The sequence below is a fragment of the Lichenostomus cassidix genome, chromosome 2 (genome assembly GCF_008360975.1).
Source record: "Lichenostomus cassidix isolate B80296 chromosome 2, HeHo_3.0, whole genome shotgun sequence".
NCBI lineage: Eukaryota > Metazoa > Chordata > Aves > Passeriformes > Meliphagidae > Lichenostomus > Lichenostomus cassidix.
This window is the reverse complement of record NC_139482.1, coordinates 85445105-85464753: the sequence shown is the minus strand read 5'-3', so window position 1 is coordinate 85464753 and position 19649 is coordinate 85445105. Positions and strand designations below refer to the sequence as shown.

At 38.7% G+C, this 19649-nt stretch overlaps 1 protein-coding gene across 12 annotated transcripts in view; it reads right to left on the bottom strand.

The window, feature by feature from the left end:
* Nucleotides 1–19649, bottom strand: part of FHOD3 (formin homology 2 domain containing 3) — a 374055-nt gene that overhangs the window by 15965 nt on the left and 338441 nt on the right. For 5 of the 12 annotated variants that reach the window (XM_085052233.1, XM_085052240.1, XM_085052235.1 and 2 more), the window contains 7 exons: nucleotides 15808–15998; nucleotides 14044–14236; nucleotides 8638–8667; nucleotides 5888–6059; nucleotides 3772–3933; nucleotides 3254–3330; nucleotides 2947–2984 (listed from right to left, as the gene is read on the bottom strand). In XM_085052233.1, the coding sequence (XP_084908359.1) occupies nucleotides 2947–2984; nucleotides 3254–3330; nucleotides 3772–3933; nucleotides 5888–6059; nucleotides 8638–8667; nucleotides 14044–14236; nucleotides 15808–15998 (863 nt within the window). The remainder of the gene's footprint in view (nucleotides 1–2946; nucleotides 2985–3253; nucleotides 3331–3771; nucleotides 3934–5887; nucleotides 6060–8637; nucleotides 8668–14043; nucleotides 14237–15807; nucleotides 15999–19649) is intronic. The other 7 variants (XM_085052238.1, XM_085052243.1, XM_085052244.1 and 4 more) reach the window with 4 other exon arrangements.

Sequence of the window (19649 nt, the reverse complement as noted above, 5' to 3'; positions counted from 1 at the left end):
TTCACAAGTGTTGCCCTGCCTATGCAAACTAATTCTATGCAAAGAATTAGTGCAAATATCTTCCATATGCTTACTCAGGTTTAATAAATTGGAATATGATTTTTCTTGATGCTCACTCATAGGAATTTTATCTTTCTCCTGAGACAGATCCATCCAGTTCAATGAGACTACAGAGATGGCACCTCAGCAAGAGTCTAATTCTGAGAAGACTGATTTTCTGTTAAGGGATCTATAAATAGACAGCCAGGACAAGAAAGAAAACAGTAGTATCTTCCTATTTTCTATCATGGAGTTTTGGGGGGTGGGGATGTCCTTAATTAAATATAGTTAAATAAAAATTGTATCTTATGGATGACACTGCTAGTCTTTTTGAAATTTGGAATATCAAGTAGAATGATTCTTAAAACATCCTTATCCCAACTTTCCCTTGCACTCATTGTTTGTTATGGCACCATTTGTGAAGGCTTTCCTAAAACTGATAGGAGAACCAGACAATCCTAATTATATTATCTTTATTTAATTGATAAGTTGAAAAGTTCCTTATGATATTATAGAAAACCTTCTCACAGAAAGCTGCCCTCAGACTTCAAGAACAGAAACAGTGTATTTTCAACTTTTCAACGTATTTTCAACTTATTTTAATACTTAACTTTCATGCTTTTTAAACATGCTGAACAGACATCTCTAGTGGCTGAGGTCCGTTTTTTACACACAGAATATAAACAAAAGAGAAAAACAAATCCAGCAGAAGCTTCCCATGGCGACTTGCTTTGAAGCTGTCTTTGAATGATTACCTCGAGGGGGTGACAGAGCATTTCAGTTTCTGTGTCATTTAGTCCTGTGGCTTTCTGATGAACAAATACAACTGTAATTTTATTTTCTCAGATATAATGCCAATCCCGTATATCTGGTAGGCAGGTCAGCGAACACCTGTCATAAAGCACTAAGTTCCAGTTGGTTACTGTACTTCTAAATGACAAATTTTATCCTGAAAATCTTCCACTGTGTAAAGGTCTAGCACAGAATCTCTCTCTTCAGATCATCATAGGAGCTCAGTTATGTGCTTACCATGTACCTCAAATTTCTGTTATTCACTTCAGCTCCCACTGAACAAATTCCTTCCTACTAGTCATACCTTGATTTATCAGTAACCCTTCCTTATCTTCAACCAACACATATAGACATGTCCATCTGTCTCTTGTTGGATGCCTTATTTCTCCTCCCATTTTGTAGCTCTGATCATTACCCTGAGCTTTCAAACTCTTCTACATCATTATGACCTAACCAAGCTCTCTGCATACCAGATATGGTCACGCTGCTCACCAATCACAAAACGTAAAATGCTTCAAAGGAACGCATCAGGATGTCTCATTTTCCCATTGCAACCACTTCTTGAATTTAACATAACCTTTTCCATAAGCCTATTTCTGCTTTCCCCTAGCTATAAATGACCTGAGTAATTTTTTTTTTTACTTCACATTTCACTTTCTTTTCTATATGAAAAAATCCCTTGCTCATGAGAACCTTCTGCCAGAACCACAGCAAATGTTTACAGTGCAACTGCATATAAATCTTCTGGGTTTCTGATTTTGCTAAAAAAATGTATCTCAGTTCATGCTCACTAAAATCTTTCCAGAGTGCTAAGTAAGCCTGACAAGATTTCCAGTTCTCCACTGAAAGCAATGAGACATATGCAACACAATGCCCAGGGAAAATCATTCCTTTCAAGTCAGTTTCTCTTTGATGTCCACGAATGGATAGAATACCAGACTCATGGCAAGAGCCAAAAGATGTGTATGGGAGTTTGAAGATTGAAGGTGGTGAATCAAAACTATCAGATAATAGGGTCTCTTTGCTCTGCAAGTAATAAATATCATCGTGTCTGCTAATCTAAATCATTGAGATATGCCTAAAAATCTATGTTCTAATTTGTTTATGTGTTTGTAACTGGAATATCTTCTGCTCATTTAACTCACATTGTACATTAATAAGGGCTGATCTCTCTTCATTTCCTGGAGATGTCGTATTATCAGTCCAGTGGAATGTATTTTAAACTACTTCATTAATTCATCATGCAGGTATAATGACTATCAGAGTGAAACAATTCAGTTAGGATATTTTCCTTCCACACTCCTGCACATGTCAGCTGAAAGGGACACCAAACTACTGAACTTTATGTTTGTTTTGAAACTGCCTTTTAACCCACTTAAGAGTCTCATCCAGATCTTGAAGAACAAACAAGCACAAGAGCTGGATTCTATCATGATTAATTACAATGGAAATCAGCCCCAGCCTAAACATTTACTGAATGTTTAATCCCTGTTAATGTTTTTACTGAGTATAAAAGACAGTTCCATTGAAAAATACATAGTATTTTTATTATCATTATGCTGTTTTGTTGTTTCTGCAGCAAGAGCTTCCTTGGGAAAAAAGTATCTGGCAAAAATTGGGAATAAGAGGTTTTGGTGTATGTGTGTATGAAGACAGTGCTGCTAACAGAGGAAATATTTTAGCATGGGATAAATCATGGAAATAGGGATAAACCATGGAAATAGGGATAAACCATGGAAATAGGCAAACGTATAGGAGATTTATTTGATATGCACAAGCCAACTGCAGCAGTCAGCACGTGCAAAACACCAGAACTGTGTGGGGAAGTGGGTAGCAGCAGGTGATGCCACAAAGAGGTAAGGCACAGTGTATGACAGAAAGTAAGACAGACAATCCAGTGTCAGCCCATTTTCTTTGTTTAGAGACTTGCTCATCTAACCAGTGTCCACTTTGCCTCTGCTCTTGCCACATGCAGAAGCTCCTTTCTTAGCATTTTGGGGACAGTGAATATGCTTTCAGCACATGCTAGTTTATAGCAAATACCAAATGGTTTTGATCACCCATTATGTTAGAACAACTCCACAAGAAAGAAAATCTATGTCATTTTTCACTCACTGTTGTTGTCTCCTCTTTGTCCTAACTTCCCAGAAATGCTAAAAGAATGGATGGAAAGGTAGTCAAAAAGCCACATATGGTCAATGACATCAAACACTAAAATCTTACGTTCTTTGGGTAGTTATCCTTCTCATAGCATTTGCACTAGTTTCTGCACATGAGGAAAAAAACCCAAACCCAGAAAGTTCATCACCTCTTAAATACTGGATTTACTAAAGCATGAAACCAAATTCCTCAAACTTGGGTGCTGCAGCTCAGCCCCAAGGCCACACTACACCATTGAAAGACCACCTTATAAATGTGCTACCTTTTCTTCCCAGTGGAAGTTAAACTCCTCTATAACCACTTTGCAGCCAAGCAGCAGTAGACATTTTGTTTTCAGGGCTGCGGAAAGATAGCACACAGCACGAGAGAGAAAGATTTTAAAAGGCGAAGTATCTCAAACTACTTTTTGCTTTATGAATAAATTCAGCTACAGATACTACTATTAATCTTTATACCAGTTCGCAGTAGGTTACAGCATTTTAAGCAGTCTCCATCTCAGGTCCTGATCTGACTTCTCTAGTTATGCATAGGTACTGTCATAAAGCACCATAAACCATTCTTCTCATTCTGCTAAGGACATTTCAAGTTCTGTAGAAGACAGAGTCACCCACAGCATACAAAACTGTTTAAACAATAGTAAGAGGAACATAAGCCAATCATCAGCACTCACTCAAGCCACCACCAATGCATGCCTGCCTACCAAAGGCCTGATTCCTGCACCAATACACATAAATATTTGCACGTTCCCTATTTTGAGCAATTTAATAGCCTTATACTCACACGACTTCCTATTTGCTCGTGACCGCTTCCTCTCCCTAGGCACCACTCGCTGGCTTGGCACTTGGGTGGCAGACTTGACAATGCGATCCATGATCTCATCCGCGGCGTCGTCCGTTGCGTTTGGTGAGTCGTCGTTGCCAGCGTTCCACGAACCGATACGGCCTGGAAAAGTCCAGCAAGTGAATTCAGGGAAAAGAAGACAGAAAGTCTCTTGCGTCACTTTGGTTTTGCAATTGGGTTTTTTTTGGAAATTACAGCAGGCAGCTCAGTCATCCTGACTTCAATTCGACCAAAGGAGAAGACTCTGCCTAATGGAGAATATTTCTAAATAATACCCTAGACTATTTGCTGCATCAGCAGAGAGCCAAGAGCTCAAATGTAATTATAATATACATATATATACACTTTCTATTCCTTTCAGCCTCAGTGTCTTGCTCTTGGCCATACAACTGGCAAATGCCTGCTGGAGGCTCCCTATAAGCCAAGGATGGATAGTGTTGTGTGACCATGTTTCTGTCTGCTCCTATTATGCAAACACTGGGAGACATGGCACATCTTAGAGATTGATGGAAATCAGAAACACAGGTCCCTTGTACTGAAAGAAAGAACGATTTCTGAGCATCTGTATCACAACCTAGTGCAAAGGAGACAAGAAAATGGCACAAAGCCTGTTTTCACATGTCTTATCCCCTTCACAATGAAGAATTCACCTTCTTATCACAGAACTGCATGTGTCCTGGCATGACTGTGTGCGTTCTGTTACGAGTTGTTGGCAAGCTGAAAAGCTGAAAGCAATTTTGGTTAAAACCACAAACAAACAAGTGATCCATGTTTCCAAATCCAAGGCTCTGGTACTCCTTACTCCACAGAGCATTGTGTAACACATCTTTGGGTTCCTCCACTACTGACTACTGTTCTGTGTGCATTTTGTTTTTAAAACTTTGAAGGCTAATGTGCAGTGTGAACACTGACAGCAAGCTTTGCAAAAGAGTGGGTGTGGTACAACTGCAAACAGATAAAAAATCCCTCATAAGGACACTATATATCACATCCCTGAAGCCAATAAACAGCTCTGATTAGGCCTTTACTCTGCTGCCTTGTCTCCTGGCTCTTGTCAGGAGCAGTTGTATTACACAGTGCTCCTGACAAGCTCTTGTCTGGCTCACCCATCTTCTGCCTCTGCTGTTCTTCTGGGGAACACAAGCTGACTCTCACAATCAGAACACTCTCCTTGTTAGCATTCAGTGGATTACTTCAGCTGTTCAGCTTGTTGCAGTGCATCTTGAATTATTTAAACTTCGTACTTTAGTTAGCTGGCTGGCTTCTTACACTGGGGCTGTGAAACCTCTGATTTAGACAGGATCATGGTTTCAAGGCTTAATAAACTACACACACACAGACTTAGAGTTGGATGCTCTAGTTGTGCTATCAGTTCTATCAAAAAGTATCAAGAAAGAGTAAGATATCCAGGTATGAAGGAGAAGAAATACCAGAGTAGGAAAATGAAGACTTGAATTTTGGTGCATCACCTTTACTCCAAAACCATCTTCCATGTATCTCATGTATGGGAGTGGTGATGGGAAGACAAACACAAGTTGCAGTTGCTTTTGCAGTTTTTTACCTTTACCTTTTTACCATTACTTTGCAGTTTAGCAGGGAGGTGGTTAAAAGACACATCATCTTTTTCCTACTCATTTTCCTCTCCCCAGTTATTCATAAAATGCTGCAAGGTTTTTTCACTTGAATTGTTACTTTCTACTTTCTTCTATTGAAAATAAAAAGAAAGCCACATCCTGCATTCTCCAGATGCCCCATTTTGCTTTCATGATGAGAACAAGAACTGGGGTGTTAGTGGGCAGTCACCATCATCATGCAGGGAGAACTGAGAATTTCTGCAGGCTCGGACTCCTGATGCCCCTACTCTGGCTGTGATCTTTGTGTTAAAACTTCAGGCAAATTCTTTTTCATCCCCATGCTCATGACAACACTGCAGGGAAGTTCCCCTTCCACCTTTCCAGCTGTGAGTGCTACACGAGGAAGACATGACCCACGTTTGGGCCACTGTGTGGCTACTCCAGCCCGAGAAACGTGGCCAAGAGGAAGCCTTGTTGCTTACCTCGGCTGGCGCGGCTCCGCGTGCGGACGCCGAGCGCCATGGTGCTTTCCCCGCTGCTGGAGGAGGTCTTCAGCACAGCCTTCATGTTCTCGTGCTCGGCAGCATCCTCGGCGTACTGCAGGCCCTGGGGTTGGCTCTGGCAGGGAGGGGAGCTGCTGGAGAACTTGCCGGACTGCGGGAGGAAAAGGATTTGTTGTTTCAACTGGGAACAGCGCAGACAATAGGCCACAGTCTCGACTGAGAATTGCAAGGAAAAGTCTCCTCCCAGGCTTGGTTTGGAGTGCAGCTATTCCCAAAAGAGCCCAGCAACAGTTGCTCCTCTCCCAGAGAATTCACTAACTCTGACCAGAAATAAACCTGAAACAGGGTGACAGCAGGGAGCAGACAGAGTCAGAGGAAAAACAGATGCATTAGCTCGAGCTTTGTAATTTTGACCTTATGTCTGAGAGTAAAAGGTACAAAGCAAGGACTTGCTTTGATACCTCCAATCTAGACTGGGCCTGATCTGGGGTCAGGCACAGTGCTGAGAGGAACAGCATGAGACCCAAGAGAAAAAAGAAATTGCTTTTGTTCCTGTACAATCAACTTTCAGTGGCAAGGCAAAATGGGCACAGCAGTCTAGGAAGAAACACCTTTTCCTCTTGCCTCTGCCTTGCTGAGCAGAAAACTCTCAAACCGCTCTAAAACACAATTATCTACAAATAACCTTAAAACACATTACCAGTAATGCTGAAAAAATCCCTGGTCCCAAAACACCCAGCCTAATTATTTCATGGCCTAAACACAAAAATTGCAGTCAGAAGCTAGAAGAACAAACAAAACCTTACAAGAGATTGAGGAATCTGCCCTCTGCTTCCCTGTCACCAGGACTACACGAACAACAGCAGCTACACTAGCTGGGCACACGCAGTGTGGGGATGCAGCAGCCCCACCAGTTACCAAAACAACCATCCAGGAATGGGTGGCAGCAGCAGAAACTGCTGGGTGCTTTCTAAGGAGAAGGGCTTGCATTGCTGGGCTGCTCTCCTTTCCCAGACTGCCTACAAAGGGCTTGGATGCTGGTATTCGCCACTACGTTCCTATCTACAGAAAGGTCAAAGCACATTTAAAGTACAGCCCTGGCTGCAGGAAATACCGACCCTGTTGACAGCAAACAGGCATCAACAGATAATAATAAACCTCGGTACTCTCAGTCATATCAGCCCAGCATCAGACACTGAAATATGTTTTGTTTTTCCTTTTAAACTTTCTTACTCTGACTAATGCAGCACAGATGAAAGGACGAGTGCTGCATTCTCTTCCTCCTTTGCATAATAAACAACATTAATTATTCACTTGGTGATATCAAGCCAGTCAGTTACAGGGATGCAAACTTGCAAAGCCTTTCTGTCAGAGAAAGCAAATTGAAAGAAAAGACTGGGCCCTACTTTCAGAGCTTTGATTAAGTCCCCATGTCAAGACTGCAAATTGAAAATGTTTAATCTGGAAATCAATGATAAGATGATTCTATTTTAACATAGTGACTTTTTGGGGTAAGATAGCAAGTTAACTGAGTAGCAAAACAATAATCCCTACAAGGCACTGAGCTAAATATACCAGTATGAGACCTATTTTTGATAGTGAAAAGTTTGTTTTCTCGTTAAAATATTAGCTTGCAACATTTTGATGTGAAAAGTATGCAAGTGCTAGAGTTTCACATGTGAAGTTAAGAGACAGAAAAATATTAGAGAAAAACTTCTAAAGAAGTGCATGCTATTTTTGCATTAAGACTATTCTTTTGTACGAAGTGGGTTGTTCAGCTCAATACCATCAATATTCTAATCAATATCATCTCAAAAAACCCCAAAAGATAAAACCTTCACACAGCTGTTAGTTCCTATTCACACAGGTTAGTTACATGTTGGCATAAACAGGCAAATTAATGTAATTTTCTTTCTGTGCCCCAAGCTATACAGCACAAACCATCACTGGGGGCAAAGCTCTAGAGCCAAAAGTTTTATTTCATTCCCCTAATTTTCAGATGTTGCCATAAATTGCTGCCCAAATCCCAGCCTGTTGAGCAAGTGACCAACACTATGAAACAGTGAGCATTAAAGCCATGTCATTTATGTTCAGCAAATTGCAGAAAGCTCTAATGCTGAACAAAAAAATGCACTGCAAAATAGATGCTCCTCAAAACAATGAACTATTTTATTATTAATACAGCTAGAACATCACCTTCAGGAGCACTTTATGATAGATACATGAACTACTTCATGGCTTCCCTCTACGATGACTGAAGTGGCTCATTCTCAATTTATACAGCAAGGCAAACAATCATAATTTGCTTAACATCCCTATATTCTGATGCTTTTAAACACTAATACCATGTGGAGTTACACAGCTTAATGAGTATGAAATTATCCTGGTAATCCATAGCCCAAAGTAATTTATGATCCCAACAACATTTAGATCACTGATGTTTTGGATAATGGGGATACTATTAGAAAGTAAGGAAAAGAAATGAGGAAACTTAAAATTAAAGGCCTCAGATCAGGATATCCTTATTCAACAGGACAGGTATGCATATGGTTAAAGCTGACTGTAAAAATGCATTCTTATGATTGAGACTAAAAGGTATGAGAAAAATGCCATGGTTCATAGTTCCAGTTGAGCAGATGGAGTTGAGCAGTCCATACTATCTGAGTTAGAAATTAGATGTCACAGCACACAGGAGACATGGGATGACATGCTTTTGCAGAGAACCATACCTCAACATCCTCCTCTTCATCGGTCTGCCACTGGAAACAAAGGACAAGGTGGGGAAGGACAAACAGCAAGATTTAGGAAAGACAGCACCATCAAACCAAGACAGAGTAAGAGGTAACCATGGTACTGTTTATGCAATAGGAAGACATAAAAATAGAAGACATATAAGGAATTCATTCCTTAGACAATCAGCTTGCTCTTTCTTTCTTTTTAAGCTGACTGTATGTAGAGCAGACTGTAACTGTCAGCAGGGTATGTAGAAATTTCCTGATTTTTCTTACAGAAATGATGAACTGAAACTACCCCTAACCCATCCTATTTCTCTTTCCCTTGAGTCATGCAGTTGTCTGCCCACTTTTTGCCCCATGTAAAACTGAGAACACTAGGAAGGACTCCCTCTCCTTTTTCCAGCTCTGTGCAGCACAGGGAGGTCCTGGCTGACGTTTCTCTCAGTGCAGAGGTCGACTTCTTGGCAATTCCTTTTCTCTACATTTAAGTGTTTGTTTTAATTCCTTTTTTAAGTTGGAGCTTTTCAACTTCCAATTCAACAGAGCACTCAAATCAAATGCTGAGTAGTCTTTGAATAATTGCTTAAAGTTCTTCAGTAGCTGCCTGATACCTGATTCTAGAAATCAGAGAGTTGCAATTATCCACTGTCATTCAGGGCTTTCACCCTCTGTGACAGAAGGCACGTAAAACTGTCTTGACAGTTGCACTACATTAATGAACGGACAAACAAAAATATAGTGGGATATACAGTATTCTTAAATTTGGCGATTTACAGGGAATTAGCAAACTATTTAGATCTGTGTTCCCAAATGCCTGGGGAATTCTTCATTGGGTTAGAAGATGCCCCACATGGAAGTTTCCCAAAGTAAAACATGGCTTCTCAAGTATCTGGGCTCCTTGTTTCCATAATTTTCAGTTTGATTGTTTATAAAGGGCAAACATAGTCCAGAAATTTTATGCTTTTTCTTTTTTTTTATTTGTGGGTTTTGTTTTGTTTTTTTAGAAGAATTCCACCAATAGCATTCCCCTCCCTAGTGTTACTAATACATATTTTTGACCTTATCTCCATCTCAGCTCTAATTTCTGTCTGGGATTGATACATTCTGTTCCAGCAACATTCATCATTAAAAATGAAAGCCTGATTTACTTTGGCCCTCAGTTTAGTTTCAGCACAATCTCCATAAGAAGATTAGCTGTGACTGCTGAGCACCATGTTAACATTACTTTTTAAGGGTATGTTTTATTCAAAGAGTGAGATGCTTATTTTAATTTGGACACAGTGGTACTGACAGAAACACAGGCAGTGTGTTTTGCAGAGGGACTGTGGCAGGTATGTTCCCTTTGCATTAAGATTATTTGTTTGTCTTTTTTTCCATCCCCTGGGGGCCAGAGAGTCACTCTATAAAGCAATTCTTCTGAAGAGGACCACTGTTCACTTTTTGGCATGAGTAAGAAACAGAAAGAAGAATGAGAAATACAAACATTATTGTATTCTAATTCCATCTATCTGTCTGTTTATCTATCTAATTTAACACATCATTCTGTACATCCAATTAATAAGTAAAGGGCAGTAGGAGAGCAAACTAAGCTAAAAAATAGAAAAAGGCAGTCAGGGCAAGGTAAAATGGCAGAGAACATACATTGCAAAGACTGTCCCCCAGACAAAAGTGTATTACATTATTCCTTTATATCAAGCTAGATTTTTACAGGCTAAAGTCCCAGCTGCTGGCCTTCCTGCCCATTTAATCTAGCTAGAAGTGATTTGCTGTAGACTCACTTTAAGAGCAATGTACACTACTCTGCTTGACTCTGCTCAGCTCCAGTACCTGGGCATCACCATTTCTCTCCCTCCTGCTCCACATGAAGAGCACTCACTCCTAGAAACACTATCCTACACCCAAAGCTACTATAATGCACAGAAGGAATAGTTCACTACCCCCTTCATATTCCCACGTCTGAAGAGCCATTTGCCTCCAGTAAATACTGACAACAGGAGTAAAAGCAGCAAAATAAATAAATCAACCTTATGTTCCAAAGGGAATCTGCTCTCACCCTGTTGTGTATATTCTGCCTTGTATTTCCTTCTTCATTTCATCACTGAGAAATAGCAATGAATTAGGATTTTTTTTCACATGTAATATTACCAAAAAGCAGGGAAAGAATATTGCTATACTGAATAGCACTCGCAGACACAAGATGTTAATTTTAAGGAAAAAAGGCCACTTGATTCTTCTGTCATTCAATATTGGATGTTGCAGGACAGTCTGAGATCTTCTGCATTCCCTTTCTCCTGCCCTCACATTTTTCCTCTAGGCTAGCATTTCTGTGCAGTGGATTTGCTGTTTCAAAATATTATGTCTATTACATAGCAATTTTGGAACTGAAACTCCTAAGTATCATGAAAAGCAGAGCTTCATAAATCTGGGAGACAGATGCTTATATTACCTATTATTATTAAAAATCATTTAAAAGCTCAGACTTGTATGTATAATTGCATTTCTTCCCTATTTTGCTTGCTTGTTATTTTTAGAGTGCCTGAAATGAGTGCTATCATTGGCTAAAGCCAGATATAAGATTACAGAGACTAGGCAATTTTCCCTGTGAAACTGTGGCAATGCACTGTTCTTTTTTCTTTTCTTACCCCTCCCCTCCAGACAACATCCACCAAGATTTAAGCTGACAGTGCCCAGTCCGCTTCAGCTATTAAAGAACATATAAACACAAAGATATCTGTGGTAAAAGGCTGAAAGAAAGACTGGAAATTTTCCCCATTGTGTTCCTCAGCCCTATTCCATTGAGTAGCTGATGAAGCTGATGCGAGTTCTCCGTGCAAAGAGCCAGCAGACTCTCCATGCAACGAGCCAGCATCCCTCTGCCTTCCAAATCTGCAGGGGGGACAAGCTGTAAGAGATACAGCCCTTCTCCTTCAGAACTGGGCTGGTTCTGGCTTATTCCTTTCCTGTTTTGCTAAATCCCTCTTCATCTGCCTAAAAGCAGTATACTGTAAGGTGATCCGGAGGAAACTTCCAAAAGGACAGGGAGGTAACTTTCAGATAACTGCACAATACTTTTAGGACACCAAAAGTAGAAAGTAAAATTCCATATGACTACTGCATTTCTATAATCACTTTCTACCAAGAATTTCTTTACAGTGTCAAGATCTCAACTTTCTTCTATCTGTATTTTGTAACCAGTGAATCACTGTCAATGCATTACTGATCTATCTTCCCTTTCCAATGCCTTCAAATATCAAACACTGAGAAAATCAAGACCAGATACAAACCACAGCCAAAACAAAACTACAATAAAATTCCACATTTTTATCATTCTTCACACATAAATATCTTCCATCCTGCTGACTTGGAAACTTGTTTTGAGGTAGATCTAACTTTGAAGTTGTCAGAGGAAGCCATGACAAACAGTCTGATGCAACTTTAATTCTGTTTTACCATATACTGCAGTTCAAATAAAAGGTAAATGAGGCCATATTACTGGGCTATGATCAAAGAGATTTAGCAAGTTCTGAAATAACTATATGGCCATATGAACAACTCCCTTAAAGAACATTCCTGTAAGGGCAATTTTAAAGTATGCTGGTTTATACTCCTGCAGGCTTTTTGGTTTTAAGCTAATGGGACTATTCTCTAATTGTAAATTAATGGTAAGTAAAAAAATGCTCCCTTTCTTAAGACCTCCAAGATATTTTTTGGAGCTTGAGCTTAACAAGAGGTCTTCTTCCAATAAAGTTCTGGGAAAGGCCTCAATGCCTCCTTTCCTCCATTTTCAGGAAATAGCCATTGTCCCTGGTTCTGCCCCTCACTGACTCACTGTGAAGCCCGAACCTTTTTCTGGTTTGAAAGGGTCCTATTTCTCTGATTCCTGAACCCAACTGCCAGTGAGCAGAACTCCTTTCCCTCTGGCATTTTTCTGCAGGAATAGGATATAGAGAAACTTTCTGTCCTTCCACAGCCAGATAACAGATAACACAGAAACACTACATTATATAGTAGGAAAACAGTAACCCCTTTACATCTCAGTATTACCTAAACTAGTAAAAAGAACCAAAGATATGTGAGGGAATGAAAATTTTAATTTACCAAACTCTTTGGTTAATGCTGTCTTTTGGCTCCTTTATAATACATCAGGAAAATCAAGAAGCAATTGCACAAAGGGATCTCAGTTCTCCAGTGGCAGTTTTGAAAATTTGTATGATTGTATTATACCCTTTGTATAAAATCAGAGCCTCTTCCTTAACCTGAGACTGACTAAATCAAAAGAAAAAATCCTTTGATAATAATACATGCTTTACATTTTCTCTTGGTGGGGTCAATTTCCAAATGCAAAGAGGATATTGCCAGGAAAGATCCACAAATGATGAGTCAATGACTTAAATACAATCTCAATTCATGTCAGTCTCAATATATATATATATTTACATATATATTTATATTTATATTGACCCATGTTGCCTGAGCCATAAAAATGTAATCAGCTTAGGGCTTTTCATGCCAAAGGCAGGGGTAGCTTCAAGTGCAATGAAACACTTGCATCTAATGGAGACTCCAGATTTGGATTCTGAGACCGCTGGAAACTTTTATTAAGTACTGGCACTTCTTAAAACTTTATTTGGATTGAGTCAAACTACATCAACTAAAAATAATAAAAAAGATAGAAAAAAACCAAGGGGATTTAAAAACTTACTATGCTGAGAAAACTAATCTTGTTTTAATTTATTATATGAGTATGAAATCTTACAGTTAAAAAGTCTGCAGAGTAACATCTACTGTGGACATAAATTTGTCCATCCTTTCAGAATCACAAAGTAGTCTGTTCCCATAAAATTGTCTGTTCTGTGCTTCAAAGAAGAAAACTGCTGTGTGTGCACATGCTATATATACACATATATATACGTATACATGGGCATAAAAATAGGTAAAATATCAAGACTAAAGACTGTATTATAATATTCAAAGATGGAGCAAAAAATCCATGAAAATTTGGTTGCTATCATTTAAGTCACTACAATGATTCATTATTTAAATTATATTTTCAATAAGGAGTCTAATTTCAAGGGTTTTTTTGTTTTTCATATTCTTGGCTGATCAGGTACACACAGCATCTGATGTCTTCTAGATATTCTGGACACTGTATGTGCAACACACAGAGAAGCTCTTTTTGGATGATTAATTTCAGTTTGTTCTCATCCTATACATTTGTATGATGCAGAAAATACACACAATCAAGGACTCGCAAGTTTCGTGTTCTAATAGAAGAGATTTCATTATTTATAGTAGAAGGATCTCTAACAATAAAAATAGAGTTACAACACTTTATATACCACATTCAATGAAAGAAAGCTTTAAAAATCCATGCTATGGGAGATACCATTTGCCACTTACATCTGTTATCATTTTCCCTCTGGTCTTGTTTCTTTCCCTGTGGTTAGCTCGTTTCTGTTTTTGCTGCAAAACTCGTTCCCTGGTGGTGCGATATTCCAGAGCAAATTCACTAATAATTTTGCAGAACTTATTGATGTTGACTTCACGTATTGCGTAGGGAGGATGACCCATAAATAACAAAAATGAGTGAAACCTGGAAAACAAGGAGTTTGTAAATGTAAAGGGGAAAAAATCTTTATTGATGGTCTCTGGGAAAAAAAACCCCAACAATCCCATATTTCACTGAATCCATTTATTACTTTACTAGCTCCCATAATTTCCTTTATGCTACAGAATTTTCATGGATGCTTTGCATAACACTGGTATGTTTTATAATTAAAACCATGAAAGTCTAGCCTATGATAACTTCATCCCAGTCTACTTTCCCAGGCTGATGCAGGAGATAAGATGTTTATGGAACTCCATCACTTTATATGACTAATTTGGCACATGAATGACCAATTTCATTTCAGTTATAGAAAAAATATTTATTAAGTTTCAATTCTATTTATTTGTATTAAGCAACTTCAAAGAGGCTGTTAGGATGTTGGGCAAAGTCTAGACAAGAAGAATGCAGATTTACAGGCTAGCAAACAGAAGAAGGAAAGAATTTCTGGTTCACAAAACTGATCATAAAATTATATTATCTACCAAGTACGTTAGTTTAGGACACTCTCAATTCATAGTTTTACTGCTTCTGTGGCATTCAGAGCTTTTGCTCTATTTGCAATTTTTCTTATTGCTACTATATTCCATGATTTATGACAGCACACTGAATGTGTAAAAATGTATGGGAATTCCTTTTAACTACATCCCTGTGGACAAAAAGCCTTCCCAGTCCTAGAAAGATCCAAGTATTTGAAAACATTTTTAAGAACTCTAGTAGCAGTTGCAGGGTATTAGAAGAGAAAGTTGATGTTTTTCTTACTTGTACAATGCAAATGATAAACACAACAGGAAATGAATGCATTTACTTCCCTCCCACTGCAATTGGGATTTCTGCTTACTTATGGCATAAACCCCAAGTCATTACAAAAACAAAAGAAGAGTTGAATCAACTTCTCAAGTGTATATCCACAAATTTGGAATAATTTGGAATCCAGTTTTTAATTTTGACCACAGAAATTTGGAAATTATCCAGAAGTTGGAAAATCTCTCACAATTTCATTAAACCCAACTGCAAATCCTCAGAAGAACAATCCTAATTCTGCCTTCAGATGTATAAGCATAAAACACACAGTTGTAGATCTTGCAAATAGGACTGGTGCTGCCTACAAAAGAACTCATTGTACAAGACTAGTTTCAGTTTATGTACATGACAGATTCGTCAATAAAACTTCATTTTTTTGCTGCAGTCCGTTCTTGCTTACCAGACAGTAAGCCTAGTCCTGTCAAAAATATCCAGGGATAAACAGAAAATCTATCAACTTAACTGGAAAGCTGCTAGCTTTTAGGGACTAAGAGGTAAAAGACCCAGTTATTACACCTTGAGAATAAATGATTGCCTGGATGATTTCTTTTTTGGATCAAAAATATAGACATTTTTGGGGTGGGGATCTTTCTTTAGTGAAGACTATAAAAAAGTTAGCACCACATACAACCTGGCAACATTCCTTGCAGAAATGTGCATTAAGCACTTACAAAACACATATTTATGATGTCATAAATTATATTTATCAAGTAATTTACTTTCAAGGCATTGCTGCCACCAATATAATTCTATACCTGTTAATTATTCTTCTATGAACAATCTTCAGGATTATGATTCTTTCTGCACAGTCTTTAAGGAACTCAGACATTTTTTGCTTTAGGCTTGGCTTCATTTCATGCTTTGCTATAGCCTTCAGGTGATCCCATGATGCTTTGCACCGTCTTTCCATCTGACACAAGTTTTCCTGGAGCTGTTCAAAGTCAACCTGAAAAAAGAGAAAGGAAAAGAAAAGGTTAACACTTGAAGTGAAAACACTGCAGTTTTATCCTTGGATATCCGAACAATGCAATCTGTATGCACAAAAGGGTCAGGGCAGTGGCAGCACAACATCAATTCACATTATTAATTATTACTAAAACAATTAAAAATAGCTTTCTCTATCACACTCTGTCTAGGCATGTAATGCTAGTAAGGAAAACCGAAAAAGAAATACCCATACACATGTATTTGGTTTTAGTCTTGGAGGCCTAACAGCTAAAGAAGGGACAATAAAATATTGTGATGTGTTTTTTCCCTTGCTAATAACTTCACGTCTGCACCAAGCAACTGCATGACTCAGTTCTTTCTGAGGTAATACAAAACTTTCTCTTTTTCTTAATCCTTTTCTCTACTACTCATAGCTTTTTTATACCCTGTTTACTGCTCACTATTGTACCCCGCCAACACTTCTCCATTTTAGGAAGCACTTGGATCTACTCCCTAGTCATGCACTGACTTGTTAATAGATGATCTAGTTCTAATCACAAAATTCATGGGCTAGAATTTTTTAAAGCTCTATTGAAAGTCTGTGTTATTTAGTGATCTCAGCACTAACTTTCATGCCTTGATATACAATATGAATTAACTGGCTTGTAACAAGATCATATAAAGACTTTGAAAGTCTCTCAACACAGTTAAAATAAATGATTGCACCTTACAGTAATGCTCATCAGGATAGAAGCCAACACATTCCACAGAAGGTGAGGAGAGCTTCTCCTTTATTCATCAACCAAAAAAGGTGCTCAAATCACAATACTTTACAGAAGACACTCAGGATGTGTTGCTAACAACTGAACAAAGTGCATCAATGACAGAGCCACAGCACACAGCAGATGAGAAAAATAAAACTACCCAACATGTTCTGGAATTCTGAAGAAAGGAAAAAATTATTTTATAATACCACTTCACAATTCAGATGAACTCAAGCTGTAAAATACAGACTTAGCTCTGTTAGGCTCTAAACACTTCAGTGCTTGGGATGTTACAGTCTCATACTCAAGTTAATTCCTTAATGCTAAATGAAAACCAGCATCAGGGACAGGTTTTATTTTCTTCTTCTTAGCTGTGTGCAGCATCCACTGCTGAGACCTATACTGAGGATAGCCATAAGAAATGCATTATTATTAAAAAGCTCCTGGTATTGATTTGATTTGTTTTTGCTGTGATTTATAAAGTGATGAATTTTTCCTCTTCACAAGGAAATAAAAACATCCTTTGATCCACTCTGCTATTCAGAAAAGCCCTGCAGGCGGAGCAGCTGTGGGGTATTTGCTTTCCTTATATCCATATCAATGCATATGTTTAAAAAAAAAAGTCTTTTCCAGGTCAGTATTTTCACTGTTGATGATAAACACATTGCTGCTCTCCACAGATGGTATATCTAAAACACACATGGGGAAAAATACTAGCATTCCTGTTAAGAAAAAAAAATCCAAGGTTTAGGTCGTCTTAGTAAGAACTATCTAACCTAGCTGAGGAAGCCTCTCTGCCTCTACAGCTGAGAAATTTAAATTCATGACATTTTATGACAGGATGAGTTTTAATCGATCAGAAAACTCAGAGGTTCAGGCCTGTAGAGGTTCAAGACACATCTTTGGAGAACAACAAATCTGGGGGGAATGTGGTGAATTCCTAGCCCCTTGAAATCTGCCAACAGTCAGCACATTCACAAGAGTGAGAAGCTCCAGCAGGGATGGGGGATGGCAGGTTGGGCTAGGAAATACGAGGTTTTTGAGCACAAACAAAAATTCAGTCCTCTGGGGAAGTCCTAAGGAAACTACAGTAAGGAAAATGCCACCTGAATTCTCATGGAATAAACCTCAGTGGAGCACGGGTGTGCTTGAGCAGAAGTTGTAAACTCCTGGAAGGAGTAAAGCAGGAACTCCAATAGAGGATAATGAACCTGTGCATTCCCACAGGCAAACTGTACAGAGCCTGAGAGAATGTGCCAAACCTTCATGAAATCTCTGTCTGCAGCTCTCTAGTGCTTGGTCACTTGCTTGTGGACAGAAAGGAATATAATTGCAGAAAAACATCCTCATGTGCAACATTAAAGTTCCAGTTTTTCTCAGAGACAATCAGATACCCCACCTGATACTTTGTGAAGGGCTATTTCACCAGTGCCAGTTTTGTGTGTAGACACAGAATCCATTACATTTCAATCTGCTCCAGGTCTGTTGCTCTGTTTAGGGTGTTATATGATAAGGAGAACAAAAACTTGCTTGGAGTAATGATTACAATTATTCAATATATTATGCATAAAGAAAACATAAAAAGGCATATATGATAGCATAATATCTCCTTGTCAGTTCACAGAGCATTGCCAAGGGAGCATGGATTGCACCTTCTGATTTATGTGTTTATTTCCAACACTTTACTAAAAGAATTAATGATGTACAGCACTAGGGAAACATGATTCCTCTTTTTTGTTCTTTCTTTCTTGAAAGGAAAGATGCACCAATTCTTGCCTGCAGCTGGATGGTCATGCTGGGACTAAGAAGGAATTCAGATGAGTTGTGGCTCCAGGAGAGCTCAGCATAGGAGGTACTCAGACAAGAATTGCTGTGGCATTATTTTATAACTATGCTCCACTGAATAAAAGGAAGCAGCAATCTGAAACAGTCTTTCTTGCTGGGCAGTAGTGTACAGACGTTGTACCTGGTCTAAGGATTTGGAGGAAGATGGAAACATATATTCTTCTTCTTCCTCCTCAGTACATATATGTGCAAAACACATGCAACTTGCTGGTCCTGTTTACTGTTACCTTCTGCTAAAATTTTAAAAATTATTACATTTTTTTTTCTGCAGGAAAAAGAATGAGTGGTCTTAGGCTGTTATGCAAAATAAGAACGTCCTTTCTTTCCAACACTATGAAATGTTTATTTTAATTTGTAAGCTAATTTAGAAAAAACAACTTTCTAAATGGTTCTGGGATATACTTGCTATGTTCCTCCTTTCTCCTGCCAGGTTCCTCTCCATCCACAATCACACTAGCTAAAAAATATTCAGAATTATTAGTATCTGTGGAATCTCTTGCTAGGCCCACTGTCCAGTCTTCTGAGAAGTGCTTTTGTAGACACTGTTCCATCAGAGTGAAGTAGCCAGAGACAGTATATGCAAACAGGATGTAAAGACTGATTTATGTGAGAAAAGCCCTGCAGAGTCAGCCTCAGCAAACCACTGCCCTAACTCACTAATGGGCAACTTTAGAATCAAAACTATTTTTCAGTTTAACTCACCACCATAGTTTGCACAAATGACTCAGACCAAAGAATAAAACCTTCCAACCACATGCCAGAAACAACTCACTTTAATCACTTTATATCACTATTAACTGCTTGCTACCATAGCAGCAGATGACTCTGGCATAAACAACAAAAACAAAAAAAATTCTACCAAGTTTCTCACTCCACTGGATGGAGAATCCAGCACCTCATGAGACACCTACTGCCCAAACAGCTTCTGTTCTCACTGGTTTTCATCTGACTCAGAAACTGCCACCGTCATCAAATGGCTCAGCATTTACTTCCCTGCTTGTTCAAGTTCCCTGAACATTGGTCTTTACAAGGTCTGTTTTCTTCAAGTTCAACTGCATCCA